The 23,463-nt window shown below is 57.3% G+C and overlaps 2 protein-coding genes across 10 annotated transcripts; one reads left to right on the top strand and one right to left on the bottom strand.

The window, feature by feature from the left end:
• The first annotated feature begins 73 nt into the window (after window positions 1–73).
• Window positions 74–14,256, top strand: CLCN2 (chloride voltage-gated channel 2). 6 transcript variants are annotated; one of them, XM_036850248.1, is made up of 24 exons: window positions 299–479; window positions 2,732–2,888; window positions 3,030–3,161; window positions 3,505–3,633; window positions 3,720–3,853; window positions 3,959–4,036; window positions 4,126–4,204; window positions 4,307–4,432; window positions 4,529–4,613; window positions 4,704–4,805; window positions 5,674–5,758; window positions 5,896–6,051; window positions 6,436–6,505; window positions 6,737–6,847; window positions 7,085–7,280; window positions 7,608–7,741; window positions 7,985–8,157; window positions 8,284–8,398; window positions 8,616–8,689; window positions 8,922–8,981; window positions 9,124–9,162; window positions 9,335–9,439; window positions 13,464–13,550; window positions 13,682–14,245. In XM_036850248.1, exons 1-24 carry the CDS (start codon window positions 405–407, stop codon window positions 13,874–13,876), a joined length of 2,697 nt encoding a protein of 898 aa, XP_036706143.1. In that variant the 5' UTR covers window positions 299–404; the 3' UTR covers window positions 13,877–14,245. The 6 variants fall into 6 exon arrangements, 5 of the variants coding, with proteins under 5 accessions (XP_036706145.1, XP_036706146.1, XP_036706143.1 ...); XM_036850247.1 differs by having other exon boundaries at window positions 300–479; window positions 7,067–7,280; window positions 13,682–14,256; XM_036850249.1 differs by lacking the exon at window positions 3,030–3,161 and having other exon boundaries at window positions 300–479; window positions 7,067–7,280.
• A 621-nt stretch (window positions 14,257–14,877) lies between these two features.
• Window positions 14,878–23,356, bottom strand: FAM131A (family with sequence similarity 131 member A). Of its 4 annotated transcripts, none has more exons than XM_036850258.1 (6): window positions 22,637–23,356; window positions 20,225–20,367; window positions 17,930–18,023; window positions 17,513–17,695; window positions 17,238–17,354; window positions 14,878–15,947 (listed from the first exon to the last, which is right to left on the bottom strand). In XM_036850258.1, the coding sequence occupies exons 1-6, from the start codon at window positions 22,671–22,673 to the stop codon at window positions 15,472–15,474; spliced, it is 1,050 nt and encodes a 349-aa protein (XP_036706153.1). In that variant the 5' UTR covers window positions 22,674–23,356; the 3' UTR covers window positions 14,878–15,471. The 4 variants fall into 4 exon arrangements, with proteins under 4 accessions (XP_036706153.1, XP_036706152.1, XP_036706155.1 ...); XM_036850257.1 differs by lacking the exon at window positions 22,637–23,356 and adding an exon at window positions 21,018–21,327; XM_036850260.1 differs by lacking the exon at window positions 20,225–20,367.
• Window positions 23,357–23,463: the final 107 nt, after the last annotated feature.

Raw genomic sequence — 23,463 nt, 5'->3', positions numbered from 1 at the left:
CTCCACGTGCCAGTGGACCCGCCCCCGCCCTGGCCCGGGCGCCACTCTCAGCCACCCGCCTCGGCAGAGACTGGGCCCGGGCTCGCGCGTTCCAAGCGCCCCCTGCCGCCTCTCCCGAGCCCGGGAGGCGGCCCCAACGCGGACCCCGGCCGCGCTGGGCCGGCTCGCTTAGATGGGCCGGCGGGCGGAGCAGTACGGAGGGCACCGCCCTCGGCCCGCCCGCCGAGGAGGGGACGCGAGCGGGAGGCTGCGCCAGCGGCGCCCGCCCGGGGCCCGCCGCACTCTGCACTCGGCCGCCCGGGGTGCGGGGACGGGACGGGTGTGGGCGCGGGCTCTGCGGGCCGGGAGGCGAGTCCGGGCCAGAGCCCGAGCCGCGGCGGGAGGCCAGAGGGCTGTGAGCGGAGATGGCGGCGGCGGCGGGGGCGGCGGCGGCGGAGGAAGGGATGGAGCCACGGGCGCTGCAGTACGAGCAGACCCTGGTAAGTGAAGCCAGCAGAGCCCTGAGGAGTGCTCCCGGACCGCTGCTCGTGGTTACCCGTGGAAGCGCGAGGACGGGGACGGGGGCGGGGGGGGGGGCGCTACCCTAACCCCGCCCTAGCCCTCTGAGCTGGGGAGACTGAGGCTCGAGGGCCTGAGAGCCTGGAGTGCTAAAGGGTGGAACGCTGCATGCAGGTTTCTGGCTGAGGCTGGGGGCCTGCAGACGACAAGGACTTCAGGCGCCTGTTCCAGGTGTCCTTCCCTTTACTCCCCCCACCAACGTTTTCTTTGCTCCTCCCCACTGCCACTTGGGTCCAAGTCTCAGCACCCTACTACCCCTTCCCAGCACCACTCACATGCTTGAACTTTCTCTCTCTGCACTGTATCTCCACCATCTGAGACATTCCTTCTGTCTCCACTATGTGCAGGGCACTGCTAGGAAGATGATCAGACCCAAACCCAGCCCCGGCCCTTACCCCTGGGAGCTGGCAATCCAGCACTGGCAGGAACCCCTCAGTGGATTCTCTGGAAAAATGTGGCCTGCCACCCTGGGCACAGGAGCCTTACAGGAGGATGGGTCAAGCAGGAGTTGGGACCTTTGCTCATCTGACTCTGGGTGTCCAGCCCCACCCCCACCCCAGGACTGTCCCTCAGCGTCATTAGAAGCAGGGGTCCTGGGGATCTGCGCCGACTCACAGTCACCACTGCAACTTTGTGTTTGAGAAACCTTTTGCCTCTGCTTGTGTCACTGGGGTGGGGGACCCAAACTCTAGGGAAGGGAGTGGGCCTTGTAACTCTTTTTTACCAGTGTGGGCCGGAATTTGCCCAGGAAGGAGGCAGGGAAGGAACTTTTCCAGGAGAAGGGGGCCCGGGCTGTATCTGAGGCTGGGAGGTGCCCAGTTACAAGAAAGAGTGACTGGATGAAACAGGATGACAGGGAGAGGTGGCAAAGGTGAGGGTGGAGCCAGGGTAGAGGGGTAAGCCTCTGCACAGGGTGGGATGTGTCTGTCAATCTGCGTGGGGCACTGGTCTGGCAAGCCAGGCACCAGCTACCTCTCCATCTCCTTCGCCCGGTCTCTATCTCTGGACTGAGTTCTCAGGGTCAAGCTCTCTCCCTGGCACTCTCTGCTCCAGCCTCTCCCTCTCCCTCTCGTCCTTCCGATCCCTTTGTCTTTCTCTCACTCACTCACCTCCCCCTCCTGCTCTGTCTGCCTCTTTATACTCTACTCTCTCTCTTTTCCTCCTCCCTTCTTCCCCTCTGGTTTCCTTCTCTCTCTTCTCTGCCCTTTCCCCGGACTCTCTTTTCCCCCTCTTTCTCCTCTCTCTGGTGCCCTCGTCCCTTTGCTGTGCTCGCGCTCTCTCTCTCTCCCTCTCTCTCTCTTTCCCTCCCTCCACCACCACCCCCCCCCCAGCCCCAACAGGAGCCCTTTGTGTCCCGAAGCTCTGCGGGTGGCAGCCGGAATCTACTCCTCCCCGCCCCCTAACACACACCCAGCTTGGCAGGTCTAGCCGCTGCTAGGCCACTCTCCATCCCGTCACCCCAGCGTTCACGGTCGCAGTCCAGCCATCAGCTTCTGCTGTCCCCCAACCCACCACTGGTCTCAGGGCAGCTCCAGAATGGGGCTGAGGCCACCAAGCACTCTCTCCCCACCCAGAGAGGCTTTCCACTCCCAGCTGGGCTGGCAGGCTGGTGGGGGGTGGGGGGGGGGAGAATGGGGACAAGGGGATTAGGGTGGGTGCGAGGGTGCAGCTGAGTCGGTTCCAGGCCAGAGGCCCAGCAGGAACGTGATAAGGATTGGGGCCCCGCCTGTTCCTAGGCCCAACTCAGCTGCCCCCGGTTCCATGAGGCCCTTATTGTTACCCATATGCCCTTGACCATCCCCTATTCTCTGACCTTCCCTCTTCCCACTTGCAGACTGCCGTAGGTTTTTCCATCTTTTTCTCCTCTGGGGCCTTCCCTCCCACTCCTCCTCAGTGCTCCGCGCCTTCCCAGGCTTGTGAGAAGGGGACCGATTATTCAGCCACCCCCAGAGCTGTGTCCCTGTACCTTGGCTGTCCCCATCACTCCAGCCAGGACAGCCCCCACGATCTGCAGTGTGCATTGTTCCCACACCCTAAGCCCAAGTGGGAAGTGTGGGTTCAAGAAGGGGTATATAATGTGGGGAGTGGGAGAAGGGGAGTTGAGGCCCCAGGAGCCCTCCCTGCATCCCCACTCGGCCCATGTCCGCTGACCCCCATCTTCCCTATTGCTCAGATGTATGGCCGGTATACTCAGGACCTTGGGGCCTTTGCCAAAGAGGAAGCTGCTCGGATCCGTCTAGGAGGGCCCGAGCCCTGGAGGGGTCCACCTTCCCCTCGGGCTGCCCCAGAGCTTCTGGAATACGGACAGAGCCGTTGCACCCGATGCCGTAGTGAGACCTGGGTTGGGGCAGGGGACTTGGCTGTGCTGTGCTGAGGGGGTCCAAGACCATTAGAGCTGCCTGTGGGGGAGGGGGGACAGGAGTAGGAGCACTTTGGTGCCAGCCTCCCCTCCTTCCCTTCCCTGCTCCCAGTCTGTACTGTACACTGCCATAAGTTCCTAGTGTCCAGGGTTGGTGAAGACTGGATCTTCCTGGTCCTGCTGGGGCTCCTCATGGCACTGGTCAGCTGGGCCATGGACTATGCCATCGCTGCCTGTCTGCAGGGTGAGGACAAGGGCTGGTGGGGAAGTGCTAGGGAGAACCAACCTGCCTCCTCTATGCCGCACTTGTCCATTGACCACTTCCCCCGGCCAGCCTGACTGCCCCATCTTCAGGCATAATCACTGCCACTCACATAGGCCACAACTTCTTGCCACCCCTGTCCAACTGACCCTCTTACCTATAGTGATCTTCGTCTCCGTGCATGCCCTCTAGCCCCCTCCCTACCCCTTGTGCCTGGGCTCTGTGTGATATTCCCTGGGACAGCTTGTCACACCAGTATGTCCAGTGGCCAGGCGGGCACTGGGTGTGCGCTTCGGAGCTCCAATGGCACATCCTCTCCCCACAGCTCAGCAGTGGATGTCCCGGGGCTTGAACACTAACCTCTTACTCCAGTATCTGGCCTGGGTCACCTACCCCGTCGTCCTCATCACTTTCTCTGCCGGATTCACACAGATCCTGGCTCCTCAGGCTGTCGGTACAATAGAAGAGAAAGAGAGGGCGGAGATGGGACCTCCTGAAACAGGCACATCAAATGACTCTCCTGGGATTGTGCCTCTCCAGGGTCCGGCATCCCCGAGATGAAGACCATCTTGCGGGGAGTGGTGCTCAAGGAATACCTCACCCTCAAGACCTTCGTAGCTAAGGTCATCGGGCTGACCTGTGCCCTCGGCAGTGGGATGCCCCTTGGCAAAGAGGTAAGTGCAGGTTGGGGAATAAAGGAGTCCATCAAGTGGAGGAAGAAGCCAGGCCAAGGTCAGGGTGTGCCCCTTCCCCACTCACCACCTGCCCCCACCTCCCAGGGCCCTTTTGTGCATATCGCAAGCATGTGTGCTGCTCTCCTCAGCAAGTTCCTCTCCCTGTTCGGGGGCATCTATGAGGTAAGGGGGACCTTGGGGGAAGGCAGAGGGGAGGGATGGGCTGCTGAGCCCACACTGGCGCTGACTCCCCTTTCCACCGCTCTCGCCAGAACGAATCCCGGAACACAGAGATGCTGGCCGCCGCCTGTGCCGTGGGAGTGGGCTGCTGCTTTGCGGCACCCATTGGAGGTGGGCAGTCAGGTCAGCCCCAGCCCTGACCTTGGGTCTGAGCCGATAGGCCAGGCCCAGGCCTCAAGGGGCGCTCTCCTTGCCTACACCCCGCCCCCGCAGGTGTGCTCTTCAGCATCGAGGTCACCTCTACCTTCTTCGCTGTGCGGAACTACTGGCGGGGCTTCTTTGCCGCCACCTTCAGTGCCTTCATCTTCCGGGTCTTGGCAGTCTGGAACCGTGATGAAGGTGGGGGACCTGGGGCATGAGAGGAGCCCTGAAATGGCTCAGGTGGGGACCTCCGAGGCTACAGCCACCTCCCTCTGCTACTCTGCTTCCCTTCAGAGACCATTACAGCTCTCTTCAAAACCCGGTTCCGGCTTGACTTCCCCTTCGACCTCCAGGAGCTGCCGGCCTTTGCTGTCATTGGGTGAGGAGCTGAGGGAGCTGAGGTGGGTCAGGGAGGAGGAGGTAAGAGAGGGGAGACCTCCTTTCACCCAGGTGCTTGTTCCCTCTCCAGTATTGCAAGTGGCTTCGGGGGAGCGCTCTTTGTCTACCTGAACCGCAAGATTGTCCAGGTAATGAGGAAGCAGAAGACCATCAACCGTTTCCTCATGAAGAAGTGAGTTGATTCTGGGGCACTTTGGGTTGTGTGAGGGTCATGGCCTGGGGGAAGGGGGGTGACAGGTGAGACGGCAGATAGTGGCCCAGTCAAAAATAGGCACTCAATGGTGTTTTCCAGACTGATTGAACATTTTGACTTTTATTTGAATTGCCTGAAAACTGGCACTTTTGGATTTTTAGTCAGTGGCAGAGGGCATTTTGGATCAAAGGCTAAGGCTTCCTGTAGGCCCTTGGCCTGGCCCAGATAGCAGTGCTCCCTGGAGAATGTTTGAGTCTTAGTTCTTCCTTCATGGCGCACAGCTCTCTCAGTTGTGACCCTGAGGATTGGGAGTGGGGAGGCCTGAGACATGACTTCTGTTGGGACTGACGTCATTCAGGGAAGGGGCAACCGACTGAACCTGCTCCCTTTGGCACCTTCGGTCAACTTCATGAGTGACCCCGGCTTCCCCCAACACTGACCTTCACTTTTTTTTTTTAACCTCTTTATTGGAGTATATGTTGTGTGACCTTCACTGTTAAGTCACCTCAGAGAAACAGACAGAGGCAGAAGAAACTTGAGGGTAAGGGGAGGCGTCACGGCTTAGAGGTGTCCAGAGAGGGCTGGGGGGATGAATTTTCTGCTGGTGCTACCCACTTAGGGAGTCAGGAGCCAACAGAAAGGCATTTGGGTTCATTATAACCCTGGATGGCCATCACCCTCAGAGACATCGTATCATGAACAGCAAAGGGGGCCTTCTTTCAGAACTGTGTGCTTTTATGTAAGAGCCAAGGCCCTGCTGTGACCGCAGCCCTGAGGTATGTGAGGGCACCCAAGCCTATCACTAGTCTGTAGTGAGTATTTGATGCTATGAAATCTACATCTCTAGACGCCTGCTCTTCCCGGCTCTGGTGACCCTGCTCATCTCTACTCTGACCTTCCCCCCTGGCTTTGGACAGTTCATGGCCGGACAGGTAACCCCAGGCAGAACAGGAACTTGTACTTTCCCTTGGGATGCATCCCTTCTAAAGCCAACAGTCCCTGCTCTCCTGTGGGCCCCTTCCCTTCATCCTGTCTGTCCCCCAGCCTGAGGCACCCTGTTCACCTACAGCTCTCACAGAAAGAGACACTGGTCACCCTGTTTGACAACCGGACGTGGGTCCGCCAGGGCCTGATGGAGGAGCTTGAGCCACCTGGAACCTCACAGGCCTGGAACCCACCACGCGCCAACGTCTTCCTCACCCTGGTCATCTTCATTCTCATGAAGGTGGGGCTCCTTACATATGTATAGCCAACGTAGACTTACTAGGTGTGGGGCACTGTTCTAAGCGCTTTCCGTATGTTAACTCCTTTAAGCCTCACAACAATGCTGTGAGAAAGGTACTATTAGTACCCCTGTTTTAAAGATGGAAAGTCGAGGCACAAAGAGGTTAAGTAACTGGCCCAAAGTCACACAGCTAGATGGCAGGGTGAGGATTTGAACCCAAGCCACCTGGTTCCTGAGTCCTCCTTTCCTTCACCTCTGGGGGATTCCAAGATAGCTGGGAAGTTTGTGCCTGACTGATAAGCAAGGTAGGCTTCTGGGGTGGAGCTGGGAGCTGCCTGGGGCCAGGAGGCGCCTCTACCTGTTTGAACGACCTCCTGCCTGCAGTTCTGGATGTCTGCACTGGCCACCACCATCCCAGTGCCCTGCGGGGCCTTCATGCCTGTCTTTGTCATTGGTGAGTCCTCAGCTGCGGTTCTCCCAGCCTGCACCCTCTGGCCGCCCCCTGGCTGTCCCCCGTCTGCCTGGGAGCGGGTTTTGGTCCAGCCCCCGCCCCCACCCCTGCAGGGCAGTCCCCTGCACTGAATGACCCACCGGCCCCCTCCCCTACCCTCTGACCCTCTCTCTTCCTAGTGTCCCTGCCCACCCCCTCCACTACCTGTTTCAATTCCCACCCCCCTCCCTGAAGGAGCAGCATTTGGGCGTCTGGTGGGCGAAAGCATGGCTGCCTGGTTCCCAGACGGGATTCACACAGATGGCAGCACTTACCGGATCGTGCCCGGAGGCTATGCAGTGGTGGGTGAGTGCTCCAGGTCCCTGTCTGTCTTGGAAAACCCCTGGCTGGGCCACAGGGCCAGAGGCTCTGGCGCCCCCTGCTGGCAGAAACCAGGCTTCTCTCGGCTGCAGAAGCCCACTCCCCAGGATTGTACTGGGCAGCCCAGAGGGTCCCTACAGGACTGGGGGGTGGGGTCATCTGGGGCCTGGGCACCCTGAGGAGACTGAGGGTGGCTGTCCCCAGGGGCAGCTGCGCTGGCAGGAGCAGTGACACACACAGTGTCCACGGCCGTGATCGTGTTCGAGCTCACAGGCCAGATCGCCCACATCCTGCCTGTTATGATCGCCGTCATCCTGGCCAACGCTGTTGCCCAGAGCCTACAGCCCTCGCTCTATGACAGCATCATCCGAATCAAGAAACTGCCCTATCTGCCTGAGCTGGGCTGGGGCCGCCACCAGTATGGAGGACTGGGTGACGAGGGGGGAGCGGTTGAGGGGCAGAAGGCACCCTAGGACTCCCTCCCACCCACCTCCAGCAAGGTCTTCAGCCAGTGAGGCTGGGAGACCAGCCACCCTGCTCCCTCCTGGCCAGAGCTGCCCTTGTCCACTCCCTGGGGGAGCTGTGGCTGACCCACCCGATCAGAACGAAGGCAGTAGGTACACCTCGGCCCTTAGCCCTTGTCCCCATAGGCTCTGGGGCCTTCTTCACGGCCCTGGGATACCCTCACGGCCCGGGCTACCCTCCCCATGCTGACGGCAAACCACGTGCCTCTCTCTGCCCTCAGGCAGTACCGGGTGCGAGTGGAGGACATCATGGTGCGGGATGTTCCCCACGTGGCCCTCAGCTGCACCTTCCGGGACCTGCGGTTGGCACTGCACAGGACCAAGGGCCGCGTGCTGGCCCTAGTAGAGTCCCCTGGTGAGACCAGGAGGGGGCCCAGGTGCTAGGGTCATCTGCCCGGGTCGCTGCTCAGGAAGGGGGAGGGGCAGGAGCTCAGGACCAGTCTCCTTGGTTCCAAAGGCAGTAAGCTAGCAAACCCAGCCAGGGTTTCCCTAGGGAGTGTGGTCTGTGTCCAAGGCCCCACACTGGGTGTGAGAGAAGGTCAGGGGGGTAGGAGGGCCTCACCCCCAGCTCCTGAGTCCTCCCACCTGCTCTATCCAGAGTCCATGATCCTCCTGGGCTCCATCGAGTGCTCACAGGTGGTGGCATTGCTGGGGGCTCAGCTGAGCCCAGCCCGCCGGCGGCAGTACATGCAGGAGCATCGAGCTGCCCGGACCTCTTCACCCTCCGATCAGGAGAGTCCCCCCAGCCCTGAGACCTCCCTCCTCTTCCAGGTGAGGGGAAAAGCCCCATGGCAGGGGCACCCAGACTTCCTAAGTGTCATTGTGTAGACTGTTTGGGAGGGCGACTTAGAGGTGGTCCGAGGCCGTGGGCTCCCCAACCCCTTCCTGCCTGTGCAGGTGAACACAGAAGACTCGGGCTTCCCTGCAGCACGGGGGGAGACTCACAAGCCCCTGAAGCCTGCTCTCAAGAGGGGGCCCAGCAACACCATGAACCTCAAGGAGAGTCCCACAGGTGAGCCCATCTGCTAGCACGACGGAGCCAGAGACCAGCCCCGGAGACGCACTAGGGTCCCTGCCCAACCTTTTTACTGGAGCACATCCCAGCTAAGAGGCTGCCCAGATGGGCCAGGAGTAGAACCAGGACGCCTCTCCCCTTGCCCTCCTCACCTCTCCTGGTCCTCTCCAGCAAGGATGACATTGCCCTCAGGGCCTTGTGTTTGGGAACACAGGGAACATGGAGCAGGCAGGCATCGCCCTCAGAAGCCTCTTCTGTGGCAGTCCGCCCCCCGAGCCTGCTTCAGAGGTGAGTGGTTAGAGCCTCTCCATCTGGCTCTTTCTCTCCAGCTCTCTCTCTGACGCTGAGACCAGCTGTCCGTTAACCCCGCAGTGCCTGCCTCCACTCTCTCTGCCCTTCTGCCCTCCTGGATATCAGCTGTCCCTGCATTGTGCCCTTCCTCCCAGCCCCACCACTTTCCCTCACCTCCCTCCTCCCTATAACATCCACTCCTCTTCTCTCCGGTTTGGCGCTAACAAAGTTGGAGAAGTCGGAAACATGTGACAAGCGCAAGCCGAAGCGGGTCCGAATTTCCCTGGCGGTAAGTGCTCCCTTTCTTCCTGCAGCTCAGGAGCACTAGACAGGGAGGGCCGGGGTCTAGGCAGGGTAAGCTTCCCCTGAGCTGGTGAGATACACCACCTCCCCCAAGCCCCTAGCTGCCAACCTTCCTTCCCCTCTCCTAGAGTGACTCGGACCTGGAAGGCGAGATGACCCCTGAGGAGGTAAGGTGTGACTGGACTCTGGACTCTTCTTCCTGAGTGTGTTCAGTCATCATATTGGCTGCTGTCCCCATGGGAGGGACCATGGGGTAGGAAAAAGGGCAGGCCAACTTTCAAGGAGGTGAGAGCAGCTGTTGGCACTTTCTCCCTAACCCTCCTAGTCTTGTCCCCTCAGATTCTGGAGTGGGAGGAGCAGCAACTAGATGAACCTGTCAACTTCAGTGACTGCAAAATTGACCCTGCCCCCTTCCAGCTGGTGGAGCGGACCTCTTTGCACAAGGTAGGGCCAGAGGCCCGGGGCCGCCTGGGCTCTCAGGAGCACAGGGTGGGGAGCTAAGTCTTCCCACAAGTTTGGACTCAAGCCAGTGGGGAAAAAAGAGACAGCAGAGAGTGGGCTCTGTGCTGAGATGTTTTTCAAACACATTGCTCCAAACGATGGGAGGCCAGGAGCAGGGCCCCTTAGCCTCTTCCTGCCTATGGTGAAGCCAAGCATCATTTTTCTTCTGCTCAGCCTTGCCCCCAGGGAACTCTGGACCAAAGCGGCAACAAAGACAGGGCTGGAGCTGGGTGGAAGCCAGAAGGCCCCTGACCCTCTAGAGTCAGAGCTAGGCAGGAGGCTGCCAGCGCCTGACAAGGCTGATACACCCACACTGAAAAAAATGGGTGAGAAATAGGCAGGATAAGAAAATCTAATAAACAAGCGAACAAACATCCAAGTAGGATTGGGGACACTGCAGAGAAGAGATAAACAAAGATGAGAAGTGCCTAGTGGGGGGCTTGGAATGTCAGACCCCAGAAAGTCTGACTCAGTGTAGGCCAAAGGAAAACTGGTAGAGACACAGGAAGATAGCTCAGCAGAAGGGCACAATGGCCTGCATAAATGCAGGGAAAACTGGAGTGCAGACAGGTTGGCAGTGGGTGAGGCTGACGCTAACAGAGGGCGGGGGCTCTTTTCGCAGAACTGCCTCGGGCCCCCCCAGAATGGCGCAGCCGGCATCATTGGGCACCTTCAGGCCTCTAAGCGAAGGCAGGGAGTACAGGCACACCCAGCAGGCCGCTTGGGCAAAAACCAGGGGGGTTTAGCTAAATTGTTGACAGATTTAACGTGCAAGCCTGTAAGCACATTAGACGGGGGAAGGGGAGAAATTTTCCCAAGGTCTGCAGCTTGGGCAGCTAGCTTAGACACAAACTGTGCCCAAGAGCCAGCCTAGTGCAGACAAGCAGGGCAGGAAGAACAGGGGACAAAAACAAAAAAGCAAAAGGTAATAAAGGAACGTATAAGCCTTTGGGTAAAGACCTCGGATCAAAATGAGTGGGGAACTGCAGTGCAATTGCAAGAAAAAAAGAAGATAGGCCTGTGAATAATACATATGGCTTTTATTTAAAGCCTTTCTTCCTAAGACCTCTAAAGCATTTCCATCACCTTACTTAATCCTCAGACATCACACGATGATGATGATAATGGTGACGTGTTTTTTTTAGTGCCTGCTACATGCCAGGCAGTGGGCTAAGCTCTTCACATGTTTAATTTAATCCTCACAACCACCTTGTAAGATGGGTATTGTGATATTCTGGTTTTTCTATTCTAGTTTTTATGAGGACATTGAGATTCAGAGAGGTTAAGCAGGTTGCCCAAGATCACACAGCTAGTAAGTAGCAGAACTAGGCCTGGAATCCAAGATGGTCTGACCCAAAAGCCTGTGGATTTAACCATTTTAACACACAGGGAGGCTGAGGCAGTGAGGAGGTTACTTGCCCGAGTCAATATAGCAGAGTCAGGCCCAGAGGCCAGATTTCCTGGCCCCAATCCCAGGATTCTTTCGGAAGGCGAAACTGACCCTCTCCCTGTCAATTCACTGTTCCCAAGCCCAAGAAGTATGGGCCCTCCAATGGGCTCCCTGGTGTCTAATTAAATGAAAATGAAAAAGAACAAAGTAGGTGTTTGTTGCAAACTTAAAACTCAGAGGACGAAATGAAGCCTTTGAGGAACCAACTAACAAAAGTACAAAGAACTGAAAGTGATAAGAACATACAAGATGAGAATTCAAAATGTCCTTGTAGGCCTGAGGAGTCAGTAAGTAGTAGCCCAGTGAAGTCCAGGAAAGGAACATGCAGAGGGGAGAGGAGTACACTGGAGACTGTTTAGGAACCTGTGCAACTGGACGTCCCCGTACCATCAGAGTGCCTCATTCATTCAGGGCCGCCTGCAGAGCATCAGTGGGTGGAGGGGGGAAGCTAGGGTGCCAGCGGGCTGAACCCGAAACCTTGTCACATTTCGTAGCCTCTGTGCCTCACATTCCTTCTCTGTAAAATGGGATCGTTGTGCCAACATAGGTTTTTCTGAGGATTAAAGTTGATAACATGTGAAGCACTTAGAACAGTGCCCAGCACATAGTAGGTATTCGATATATGTTAGGAATTACTGCTACTACTTATACTGAGAGGTGAACAACAGGAGACTTTAAAAGATGGTGTCGTGAGGGAAGGGCTGAAGCGTGGAAGAAATGGATGTTCTCAGAAAAGGATGAGTGATTATCCGAGGCTGGAAGCTGGGGTGCCTGGCGGCGTCTGAGGCTGGAAAGACGGGCTGAGGCGAGTTTGGGAAGGGTCTTAATGGGCCATTCTGGGGGGTCTGGGGTCTAACTCAAGTTTGGGAAAGCTCTTAGGATGGCAGAGCCAAGCTGGAGGGAAGGGAGGCAGAAAGCAGAACCCATTAGGATGTTGCAGCCCTGTCTGGTGAGGATGGTGAGGAGGTTGGGGGGAATGGCCAGGACGTTCAGAAAGTCAATCAGTAAGGCTTAGTGGGACAAGTGGTTTGCAAATCTAAAAAGCATATAGTCTGCCAGAAGCTCACTCTGATTAGGATGGTGGAGAACAGAAAATCAAGGGGAACTATTTAATAGGATCCTTGGGAGAAGATGAGAGGGATTATTAAATGATAAGAAGGCAAGGCTAAGGGATTATTGAAACAGGAAACCTTATAACGATATGTTTCCCTCCGAAGTCTTATGAAGAAATTAAAAGTAACTTGTAGCACATAGGATTCAAGTTAGATATGAGGAGGAACTTGCTAACCACATGACAGTTATGACATAGGCATGGAAGGAGCACAGAAAAGTGTATTCTAAAACTGAACTTCTGTTTATCTCCTTTTATAATTACTGTCATGTCTTAGATGGAGAATTTAGCACTGTATAATAAAACATTTTTTAAAGTGTTAAGATGATAACAGTGAGTTCTGAGTAAGTGGTACTCAGGAAGCTGGGTTATTAATGCCCATTTTGATTCAAATATTAAGCCAAAAGGCTTACAAGTAAACTCAAAACAGTGCGATAAATGATGGGCCAAAAATTCCAGGAACTGCTGAGTCAGTAGAGTGTTTTTCAAGACATCTGGCCCAAGAAAATCCACTTAGAGCACAAGGGGAACTGCCAGACAATTTCTGAACCCTTGGTGATTACATTCAAAAGCCTGGGGTGAGGGCCCGAAGCAAGAAAAACATGGGAGGATGGGCGTGACTGTTGTCCCCCTGGACTGCAAGCTACATCTCAAAAGGACCCGGGATGCTACTTGGGCCCCAGAAAAGGCAAACTGTTTGAGAGATGTAGAGCGCTGCAGGCCAAGATTGGAGGGGTACCAAAACTGGCCAGCCAACTGAGAGCCAATGGGAAGTGTGTATCAGCCACAGAGGTGAGTTAGAGGCAGAGGATTCAGGGCCAATACCCCTAAGGGGGAGTGGGGTGCGTGTGGAACTTCAGTCCGTGACTAATCGGACAGCTGCATGGGACGACTGGGGCTGTGCTTCCTCCTTCTATAATGTGATGAAAAGTGAGCTGGGGCTGCAAGGCCACTTCTTCCTGATGACCTTGAGCAAGTCACTTCAGCTCTGACCCTCATGTTGCCTCTCCTGTAGAATGGGTATCATACTTACTTCTCAGGACACTACTGAAATTAAATGTTAATGTAGGAAAGACCTAGCCCGGTGCCTGGCCAATCATCTGATGTCGTATTTCAACAGTTGTTCTCTCCTCTGTCCTCCTTTCTAATGTGGGACAAAGAAGCCTTCCTCTGTCCCTTGCTCCATCAATGTAAGCAACATAAAGATTCCCACTGTCAAGTTTCTGAGGCTTGGTTACAGAAACATTCTGTTGTTCTTTTTCCTCCAGTGGTTCTGTCCCCTTCCTCACCATCCATCCTCACCCCTTCTACTGCTCCCCACCACCTTGTTCTGGGTCCCTCTGGCCTATAATCTAGAGCTGTCCCCTCACACATCAAGTCCAATGTGTTTTCTCCCCACCCCACAGACTCACACCATCTTCTCACTGCTGGGAGTGGACCATGCTTATGTCACCAGTATTGGCAGACTCATTGGAATTGTCACCCTAAAGGAGGTGAGATGATAGTGACCACTTCCACTTCCAAAAAGGCTCAGAGGCTTATGTCCAGCCACCTGGGGAAGTGCTGGGGAGGAGTCTGAGCAGGGAGCTCCGAGTCCACACATCTGATCCTCTCACCTTTCCAGCTCCGGAAGGCTATCGAGGGCTCTGTCACAGCACAGGGTGTGAAAGTCCGGCCGCCCCTTGCCAGCTTCCGAGACAGTGCCACCAGCAGCAGTGACACGGAGACCACCGAGGTGCATGCACTCTGGGGGCCCCGCTCCCGCCACGGCCTCCCCCGGGAGGGCAGCCCTTCTGACAGCGACGACAAGTGCCAGTGATCCCCTCAAGGGGTGGCCTGGGATGGCAGTAGCCACGGCTGTCGGCCCAGATCCTGCAGCTCTCCTGTTCCTTCTGCCTTGAGAAAACAGGAGCTCCAGCCCCGCTTCCAGACCTGGGGTGCTAGCTTCTCCTGGCTCATCCTACCTGAAATCTGACCCAGTGCCCACCTGCAGCAAGTGTTCCAAGGGCAGGAATGTCGGCACTGCCCTGACTGGATGGGGGTGGGCACTTGACCCCTGCTCCCCCTTTGAGGGAAGGGGTATAACTAATATGGGTTTATACTGGAACCTCCTGTGACCGGATGTATATAGAGATTTACAAAGATTTTTATATTAATTTAATAAAACAAATTCTTAAATAGAACAAAATAAACACCTAATGAGCCACTTCTGTGTAGAATGCCTGTGCCCACCAGCTCGTGTTCTTACCTTGGGCGCTCTCACCTGCCAAAGCCTACAAGGCTCCAGATTCAGCAGCCACCCACCCCCGCCCGACAGCCGTAAAACTCCAGAGCCTGCTGTCCGTGGAATGCAGGGTCTGCAGAGGCCACCACCGCTCGCTCATCAACACCCCGGTTGGGGCGCGGTCCCCCAGTAAGGTAGCTTTGGCCTTTTGTTCAGCCAAGAAAGGCACTACCCTCTTTCCTCCCCAAGGAGAGACGCTCCCTCATGACTGTCACTCGTTGGCACCATTCCTGCTGACAGCTGCCCGGCCACCCGTGTGGCCCCCTTGTGGCCCTCTCTGGAAGGACATCCAAATCACGGCTCCCTGGCAACCAGAGCCATCCCTTCTTCCAGCTCCACCCTAAAGAGAACTCTCTAGTGAATGGGGCAGCCCCCGGGCTGAGAGCCACCAGGACCCTGACCACATGTCCTACAAGTAGCTGGGAAAGGGCCCAGACCCCGCCAGGGGGGCCAGGGAAAGGGCCGAGAGTACAGGCTTTCATCATTCCAGTGCCTCCCAGAGAAGATCCGACTGAAAGAATAGACCAAGACCCCTCTTTAGGAAAAAGAAGATTTAGAGACGATGGACAGGTGAAGCACAGCACGAGCCCAGCTGGGCGAGGGGCCCTTGGGGGGACAGCTCAATCCAGAGGCTCCAGGAGGGTCAGAGCCAGCCCCCCACCCCGGGCGGGGGCAGTTCTGTCAAGCACTACACGTGGACTCGGAGGTGAGGAGAGAAGCAGAGGAGAGGCAGGGGGAGGGGGCGGGGAGGCAGGGCTCCCTCCCGCTCCACCCCACGCAGCCCAGTCACAGCTGCCCCCATAGGGGTTCACATCACCCGAGGAGGAAATGTGCACGTGGTGGTTTTGATTTAAGAACATGAACATCACTGTCTGCCACAGCTGTAGCCATGCCCCAGGGGCCCCGGGCAACCCCCGGCAAACCCCAGGGGTGGGGGCAGGACATGCGCCCCCAGCCTGGCCCCTGCCTCCTCTGAACACTTTCATGCAAACACACAATGGAGGAGTGAGTGCTCCCAGGAGCCCTCCAGGCTTTGGAGCTCTGCTGGAAGCCTCGCCCGTGCTTGGGCACAGAGGCTCTGCCCCCAGCAGCGGCCAGGGGACACATGCCACCATCGGGCATGATGTGGGTCACTGTTCCTCTGGCTCCACCTCATCCTCGTCTAAGGACACCACCCCAGAAGAAGCTACGTCAGAGGCTTGCCGCTGCCGTTCCCAGCTGCTCGCTGGCGGCAGGCAGAGCGGCTGGCAGTCCTTGCAGGGGGCTGGCTCCTCCTCAGCGGGAGAAAGGCAGGACTCTGTGAGGGGCGAGCTGTAGAGCGAGTCCTGGGCCTCCAATGGGCCCAGGCTGCGGAAGGCACTTTCCCGGCTGTGGGGCAGTTTGGCGAGGAGCAGCTCGTCGCCCAGCAGCTGGGAAGCCAGGCGGGCCGGGGAGCCCAACAACCCGTCCTCCAGGCTGCACAGACTAGAGCACAGGGTCTCTGGGGACACGGTCTGCGAGCAGTCGCTCTCGGGTTCCACGGAGCCCTGGCGCATAGGCCGGGAGAATCGGTGGCCGGTGAAGAGGTCCTGGAGGTGGGGCCCCAGGGGCAGCTGCCCAGCCGTGTCTGCAGGGGGAGAGAAAGAAGACAGCCCTGCTAGCCCCACTTCAATTGGCCAACCTGGGATGGAAGCCGCATCCTCCCAGCTCCACCCTCACAGGAGCTGAGTAACTTGGAGCAAGTCACTTAACCTCTCAGTGCCTCAATTCCCTTAATGGTGAATTGGGGGTTATACATTTACAGGGTTCTTGAGAGAACAACAGACTCTAGTACACCGTATGAAACAAAATATACAGGGATACCATACATGGTGCAGGTTGTTCACTGCACAAGGGGAGCCTGTCCAAGGCAGTGAGTGAGGGCTGAATTTCAGCCCTCACTCTACCCACCAAGCAACGTGCCCTAGCATGGGTTTGTGCCCACCAGATAAAGACATGCCTTTTTCTAATTTGCACAAAGATTCCACATAGGCTAGCAGTGGCCTTGGATAGATGTTAGTCATTATCATTATACCAGGAGTCAAAGCAGGCCTGGAACTCAATTAAACAAAAACGCTTGTGGTTCAGGCATCCAAATCAGTCCCCTCTGGACCACAGCAGCAGTCTCCAATCTGCTCTAATGTATTGCCCACCTTGGAGAACTTGTTAATTAGCTGGAGGGGTCGGGGCGGGTGGAGGCAATCTTCAAAGGCAAAGAGGTGTGGGGGGGGAAGGTGGCCTGTGAGGTTTGAGCCCAGAAGCTACAGAGAAAGTCAGCCATGTGGTTCAGAGAATGGAAGATGAAAGGAGGGCCTCTGCACAGCTGCACAGCCCCCCGCAGGGCCCCCTCTGCACGCCCTGGCCCAGAGAAAGGTCCACAGGCAGGCCTTGGCTGGAAGGCAAGGATGCTGAGCTGGAGCCAGCGGCCCTGGGGGCGGTCCAGGCCCAGCAAGCCTTCCTGTTTGCCTGGGGCCCCGGCCCTGTGAGGAGCCGCGCTGCTGCACTGCGGCCAGCCGGAAGCGGACCCTCTCAGACAGCAGCTGCAGAGAACGTATCAGTGAGGTCTCTGGACCTTTTTTTTTTTTTTTTCAGGACTGCAAAGCCCAACTGCACAGACAGGCAGAGAAGGCTCAGCACCTGTGGAAAAGGAACCACTCCATTTCCAACTGCTGACTGCCCACCCACAAACGTAGATAGCCCTCCTACCCCTTGAATGTCAAGGACGGCCTGGACAGAGTCTGTCCCTCCCCTCTCCCCTTCCACAGCTTGAGGACATTCCGGATCTCCCCTTCCAAAACAAAGGCCGAGCTCTGAATCACAAGGCCCATCAGGCAGTTCCACCCCAGCTGGCAGCACGAGCAATGGGATGTCCCCTCACCTGAGTCAGTTCCCCCAGCAAAGTCCTCATCATAGGATTCATCGGTGGAGTCCTCACCATCCACTGATGACCATGCCCGGAGCTTGGCTTCTGCAATGGCGAACTGCTCGGCCACTCCTGAGAGGAAGGACACAGAATTCGTTTAGCAGAGAGGATGAACTAAGACTAGGACTCAGCTTGAACACAGGAGAGGGTAGACACAGGGGTGTAGAAAGACTCCAACCCCCACATCAGGCCCAAGGAGAGGCACACGAGCATCCCTACGATAAACCCACCTGCTGCAAAGCGAGCCTCTTGTTCACCCTCACTGAGGTCTGAGTAGGAGGAAAAGGCTGATTCTAGGGCAGCGGGCGAGTCACTTGGCTTGCTCCAGCCCTTCCACTCAATGAGGTGAGCCACTCGGCCCTGGGCCATGGCAGTGGGCTTGGTCACGTGGTCCTTCACTACCTGGGAAATACCTGAAGGTGGGGCAGAGTGAGGAAAGCTGGTAAGGGGAAAGACCAGGGAGCATCTGGGAGGGAAGCGGTAGGGTCCACATGTGCCCTTGCGTGAGAGGAGGGGGCTGGGATTCATCTGAGAAAGACAGGAAAAGGGAGATCCCAGCAAGAGCTCACAGGATACAGTCCCCAAGGGCATGTGCAAAAGGGCAAAGAAAGGACCAAATGGCCAGAGGCACGGGAAGGGGTGCATACCATGCAGGGAGGATCTGGCCAGCGCAGCGATCTCCTGGATAGTTAGGGCTCTTCGGGACTTGGGCAGCATCGCGACTGTGTCTCCAACATTCACCTTGGGTGACAGCATCAGAGGGTGAGTGCCCCTCTGACAGCAGTGTCCCCCAGATGCCCATACTCCACCCAAGGCATCAAGCGGATGTGGGAGCTGAGAAGAGATGCCAGAGCATCTCAGATGTCCCAGTGGCTGCTGGGATATGTAAGAGGGTAAGAAGCCAGGATCAGCAAACTGTGTCCTCCCAGGGAGCAACAGAGACTCCGGCAGGCCCAAAGAAGCAGAACCGCCGCTAACCCTCCACCGTCCCAGCTTGCAGAGGGGAGGGAAGCAGGTTGGCAAGTAAACGGAGTGGGGTCTTTGAGAAGAGCAAAGAGGAGGGGACAAGGGTATGGGAAGAGGGACTTCCTTCAGGTCCTCTCCCCCCTTGCCCCTCTCCTCCTCTCAGTCTTCTGACCCCCATTCTAGCTGTTTCTAGAGCCTACAAGAGCCACAAACTCAGCATGACCAAAACCAAGCCCAACACCTTCTCCCCATATCTGGCCCTGCTTCCAGACTTCCTGACTTTGCATCACCCCACCATTCGTCCATTCAGCCTGGCACCAAACCTCAGCTCTCCCCCAGGCCTTGCTTACCCGTATCTGTTGTTAAGACCTAACGATTCCATCGCCAAACTGTCTCTTATACTACCCTCAACCTTTCCACTCCCACTGCCACTGAGAGGAAGCCCTCAGTGCCCCTTGCCCAGATTAGCACAAGTGGTGGTCCCCTAAGTTCCGACTCACGCTGAGACTTGGAACACGCTGTTTTCTCAGCCCAGAATGTTGTGTATGTAAGTGTTCCCCTCCCCCCTTCCCATGACTGTCTGGCTCTTTCTCATCTTTGGGGTCTTGGCTGAAATATTACTCCCTCAGAGAGCCTTCCTGGCCACCCTACCAGTAGTCCATCCTCCCTCTGTAGTCTGTAACAAGTCACCATCCTCAATCAACATACCCCGTGTGTGTCATTATGGTCTATTTCCTGTGTTTCCTTATTTCTTGCTGATCTTTAGCTCTTTGAGGAATTTGGTCTCTCTTGGTCACTGCTGCACCCTTGTGTTTAACACAGCGCCTGGTACACAGTAATCTCTCAAAATACATAGGCTGAATGAATGAGGCAAAGTATAAATGTAAACAAATAATTTTCCTGGAGTGCAACTGGTCACAATATGTCCCTATTTAAAATCTTTCCTGGACTCCTCCAAGGCCCAGTGAAGTGCAAGCTTCACAGTCAGGCACTGAAGGAACCCACTCCGTGAGGCCCTGGCCTCCTTCCAGGCCTGCTTGGAATCCACCACTGATCTCCTCTGCCCAGTAAAAGTCCACTTCCCCACCTGCCCTCCAGGCAAAGGAACGCAGCTTTCCGCTGGGCGAAGAATGCCGTCCTTGCCTGACAAAATGCTCCCTACCATTTAAGGCCTGACCCTCAAGTGCCACCTCCCATTATGTTTTCAGTCCAGTTTCTCTCTCTGTCCTCTTGGATGCCTGCAGCCCCACCTCAGCGATGCCCTTGCATCTCTCCTGAGGGATCTTGGGATGGCAAAGCCTGAGTCTGATTCACCTGGGTTCCTACCTCCACCCTACCCCTGGCTCAGCACTCCTTGGCAGCCCGGGAAAACGTTTCCCTCAATGAATGAATGAACTCAGAGGCACACGCCCCCTCCTCGGCATTGCCTAGCTCTCCTCCGTTTCGTTCCCACCCCTCAGAAGAGGGACTCCACCTGCCCCTTGACCTCAGGCCCACCCTGTCCCTCCCCTTCAGTACCTGGCTGACAGGGCCCCCAGGGTGGTGCCGGCAGCTTCTGGCCGGGCCTGGGGGGAGGAGCACCTGGTGGGTGTTTCCTGGCTCGCCCCCCTCCCTCCCATCACTCCCCCCAGCCACCGCCATCCTTGCCTGCGCTCGCGCAGCTGCGGCCCAGGCCCAGAGAAAAGGTGTATGTCTCCCTGGCAACCCATCACCATGCAACAGGGTCTCCAGGGATACGGCCCGGGATGCGCTGACGTCAGGGCCCAAGGCGCAAGCAAGCCCGCCCGCTGGCACAGCGCCAAGCAGAGCAGACCGGCACGGGGGCGGCCTTGGGGCCCCGCCGGCCGGATAGCGCCTCCGCTCGCTCGCAGGAAAAGGGAGCCAGGAGTAGGCTGGCGAAGCGGGGGTGGGGCACACAGATCCCCTTCACGTGGATGCGGGCCCCCTCCCCACTACCAACACCAGGGGCCCAGCACCTCTGGCAAGTCCTGGCTGTCCACTGAGGAAGGGCGGGAGGACCGGCTCCAGCCTCGGAGGGTCCGAGCAGATCCCAAGGAAGATAGAGAGAGGCCCCGAGGAAGTTCGATCCACTCCACAGCCCACGCCGGATCCGAGGCCACTGAGGGGTGGGGGGAACGCTTTTCAGCGGGGCTCCCACTTCTGCCGAGATGCCCGTTTTCATCCGGGGCTGCCGTTCCATTTCTCCATACCACCTCCCCCACCTCCCAGAATATAAGCATCCACCTGGAGCGCTCCGCAAGTCTGAAAGCCCCCATCCCACAGCCCTGAACTTCAGGCCTCCGGGGCCGTTTTGTGGCAGCCACTCCCCACCATCCTCCTCAAGATATATCATGCCATCAAAGCCCTAGGTATGAAACCTAAACTTTGATAAATTCGGAATCTTCTCAAGTTTCTCAGCCTACCCATTCCTCTTGGAAAGCACACCACAGTCTTCCACCACCATCACCACCACCACCACCACCACCAACTTGGACCCTTTACAGGCTTGCTCTGGTTCCTTCCTCTCGCCAGCCACAGCTTGTGCGCAGCCCTTTACTCTTCTTTTCTGACAAACCCATGATTTTTTCTGACTTTCGCCCCAGTCCCCTAAGGCTTTTTCCTAATGCCCTGTCTGGCCCCAACTTGGTTGCTCCTATTTCAGCCTGGTTCCCAAAATCTAAGCCAGAGTAATTTTCCTCTTGCCACATAAGCATCCTACTCCAGAGCTTTCCATCGCCTCCCAAATCACATCTGCGTCCCTGGCCTCACCTCTGCGACTTGTCTGACAAGTCCATCGTCCTCCAGGCCCTTCACGCTGCCACAGAAACATTTTGCCCAGCACAGAAATCATAGGCATGCTGGCTGTGTTGATGCAGAGAACCAAAAGCCCAGAACTGCTCCAGGCTCAGCTCCCAGTTCTATTCCTATTTTGGCTCCGGATGCTGAGCCAGTCCCCTCCCCACTTGGAACCTGTGCCTAGTCACATAAGGAGAACACTTCTGCCTCATGGCTTTGAGGAGGTGGGAGCGCCAGGGCCCAGCTGAGCTCTCTGGAGCTCAGGGAGATGAGGCTCATCCCCTAGACAGTGCCAACAGGCAATGTACATAACAACTGACCTTTAGCTGGAGCAGCCGTCTCTGTCCCTGAGCCTCAGCCAGCTGGTGGTCCCCAGAAATGCTACCAACCAGAAGGAAGACACAAGGTTACAGGCCATCCCTGGCCGCCAGCTGGTACCTAATCAGGGCTCTTGAGTCTAGTCATGAGGTCAGCCAAACTCTCCTGACTAAAGGAGGGATGACTTCCTGAACTCCAAGCCTTAGCAGGGCCAGAGGAATCAGAGCAGCCTGCTGCTTCTCAGCTTCAAAAGTCATGAGATTAATTTAGGACTACAAATCCCAGAATTCCTCATGGGAACCCAAGTAAAGTACAAATCTCAGCTAGAGTCTTAGCTCCAAAGAACCTCAAGTACCACACATACTAAGGCCTGTGTGACTGACCGCCTGCCCTGAAAGCCCAGGACCCATTCCAAACCCGGCCCTCAATGTCACAAGTTCCTGCCTGGTCTTAGGCGTGGGGAAATCCATGACACTGGAGTTAAGTAGGCTGGCCCACCTCAGACACTAGAACTAAGGCCAGGCCACAGTGTGCACCACCATCTGTGGGAACCAAGGCCCAAGCAGGGATCAGCAGTTGTGGGAAGGATGCCCTGATAGCCTCCCTTGGGCTCCTGTTTCCCTCCACAGGGTAGGATGATTTTTGTTTTCGTTGGGAGTGGGGTAAGGGAACTAAAACAGTTTTAAGAGGTGAGAGGTGATCAGGTGCTCACAGGTGCCCCCAAATGGGGCCGCGGTCCGCTTCATCAACCTGCAGACTCTAAAGCGGGTAACAAGTTTAGTCAAAAACTCCGTGGTAGGGAGCATGGCCAGCGTTTCCAGACTATCTCCTGAAGGGGGTTGGGACACAGCTCGGAGAGGCAGGTTCCCAGCACAGGGCCACTCCCAGGACAGTGAGAGGAGAGATGTAGGCTGAGGGGGGTGATCGTGAGTGGGCGTGCAAGGCCAGTCGCCACGGGCTGGAGAGGGTTGACCAGCCCCTCTCTAGGCTGTGCGCCTCCTGCCACCCTCAGCGGTGGGGAGGCAGGCGGAAAGACCACGAGTCCACCCAGCAAAGCCCAGAGGCAGGCAGCAGGCCTTTAGGAGCGAGCCCGAGTCGGCTTAGCCCCCTCCCGGCTCGGCCCGCTCCCTCCTCTTGCCGGGCCCGCCTCCCCAGCGCAGGCTCCTCCCTCTCCCAACACCAGCCCCCTCCTCAAGGCCCCCACCCCCCCGCGGCCCGCACACCGGGCAGCCGCAGCCCGACTCCCCAACACCGGCCCGGCCTCCGCCTCTTACCCTGACCCGCCGGGCTCCGAGAGCCGATACAGCCCATGGCCGGGCACCCAGGCACGCTAGCCCGCGCTCGGGGCCCGGGCCATCGCCTTGCAGAGGGTCGGGCCGCGGCCGCCACCGGGGAGGGGAGAGCCCGTGAGAGGGGAGGGGGTGGGAGCCGCGCGTCCGCCAACGCTCCCGGGAGAGGGAACCGGGCTGGTGACGTAAGCTCGGGGGTGTGGCCACCCCCGCGTCACCACCCAAAGCGGGCGGGGCGAAGCGGACGTCACAGCCACACAGAGGGGGTCTGGGGCCGAGTCCGGCGAGAAAAGCTCGTCCTCTGCTCACAGACCCGACTGCGGAGTGACCTGAAGGCAGAAGGGGTGGGGACCGAAGGGACGGGGCACGGACGAAGACTCACTGGGCCCGTGCTACCAGTCATACTGCATGGGGACAGAAAACCTCATTGTGTCCAGGGTTCTCATCTTTTCAAGATGAGACCTTGAAGCCATGGGTTTCAGCTATAGACAGCCTGAAACCCAGGGCCTTCACACACAGGAGTCCACATCACATTCTGGTGGGAGCCGAGACAGGCAAGTGTGTTCTATGGAGTACCCCACAGCTGTGTTCCCCTTCTCCCCTCCTAATCAACAGTGAGCCTTACCATGTCCACTTTGAGGGCCAACCCTCCAGGAAAGAGACTCCCTAGCCCACCCGATCATGGACAGGGGAAGAGGCGAGAGGGGTGCCAAGTTACAGGGAACAGTGCTACAGTGCCAGCTCTGGAAAGAAGGCTGCCCACCTACCCAGACCCCTTCTCCAGAGTGAGCAGGCCATAAAGCAGAGAGGCA

This window comes from Balaenoptera musculus, chromosome 4 (genome assembly GCF_009873245.2).
Source record: "Balaenoptera musculus isolate JJ_BM4_2016_0621 chromosome 4, mBalMus1.pri.v3, whole genome shotgun sequence".
Lineage (NCBI taxonomy): Eukaryota > Metazoa > Chordata > Mammalia > Artiodactyla > Balaenopteridae > Balaenoptera > Balaenoptera musculus.
This window is presented reverse-complemented; position numbering and strand designations above follow the sequence as displayed.

Excerpts from the sequence above, each read along its gene's own strand:
- CLCN2 (XM_036850247.1), top strand. The coding sequence starts at position 405 with ATGGCGGCGGCGGCGGGGGCGGCGGCGGCGGAGGAAGGGATGGAGCCA. Across the intron at positions 2,889-3,029 it reads CCGTTGCACCCGATGCCGTA|TCTGTACTGTACACTGCCAT; the intron begins GTGAGACCTGGG and ends CCCTGCTCCCAG. Across the intron at positions 8,399-8,615 it reads CCTCAAGGAGAGTCCCACAG|GGAACATGGAGCAGGCAGGC; the intron begins GTGAGCCCATCT and ends TTGGGAACACAG.
- FAM131A (XM_036850257.1), bottom strand. The coding sequence starts at position 21,105 with ATGCCTATGATTTCTGTGCTGGGCAAAATGTTTCTGTGGCAGCGTGAA. Across the intron at positions 17,355-17,512 it reads AGAGGCTCGCTTTGCAGCAG|GAGTGGCCGAGCAGTTCGCC; the intron begins GTGGGTTTATCG and ends CCTTCCTCTCAG. Across the intron at positions 15,948-17,237 it reads TGCTGGGGGAACTGACTCAG|ACACGGCTGGGCAGCTGCCC; the intron begins GTGAGGGGACAT and ends CTCCCCCTGCAG.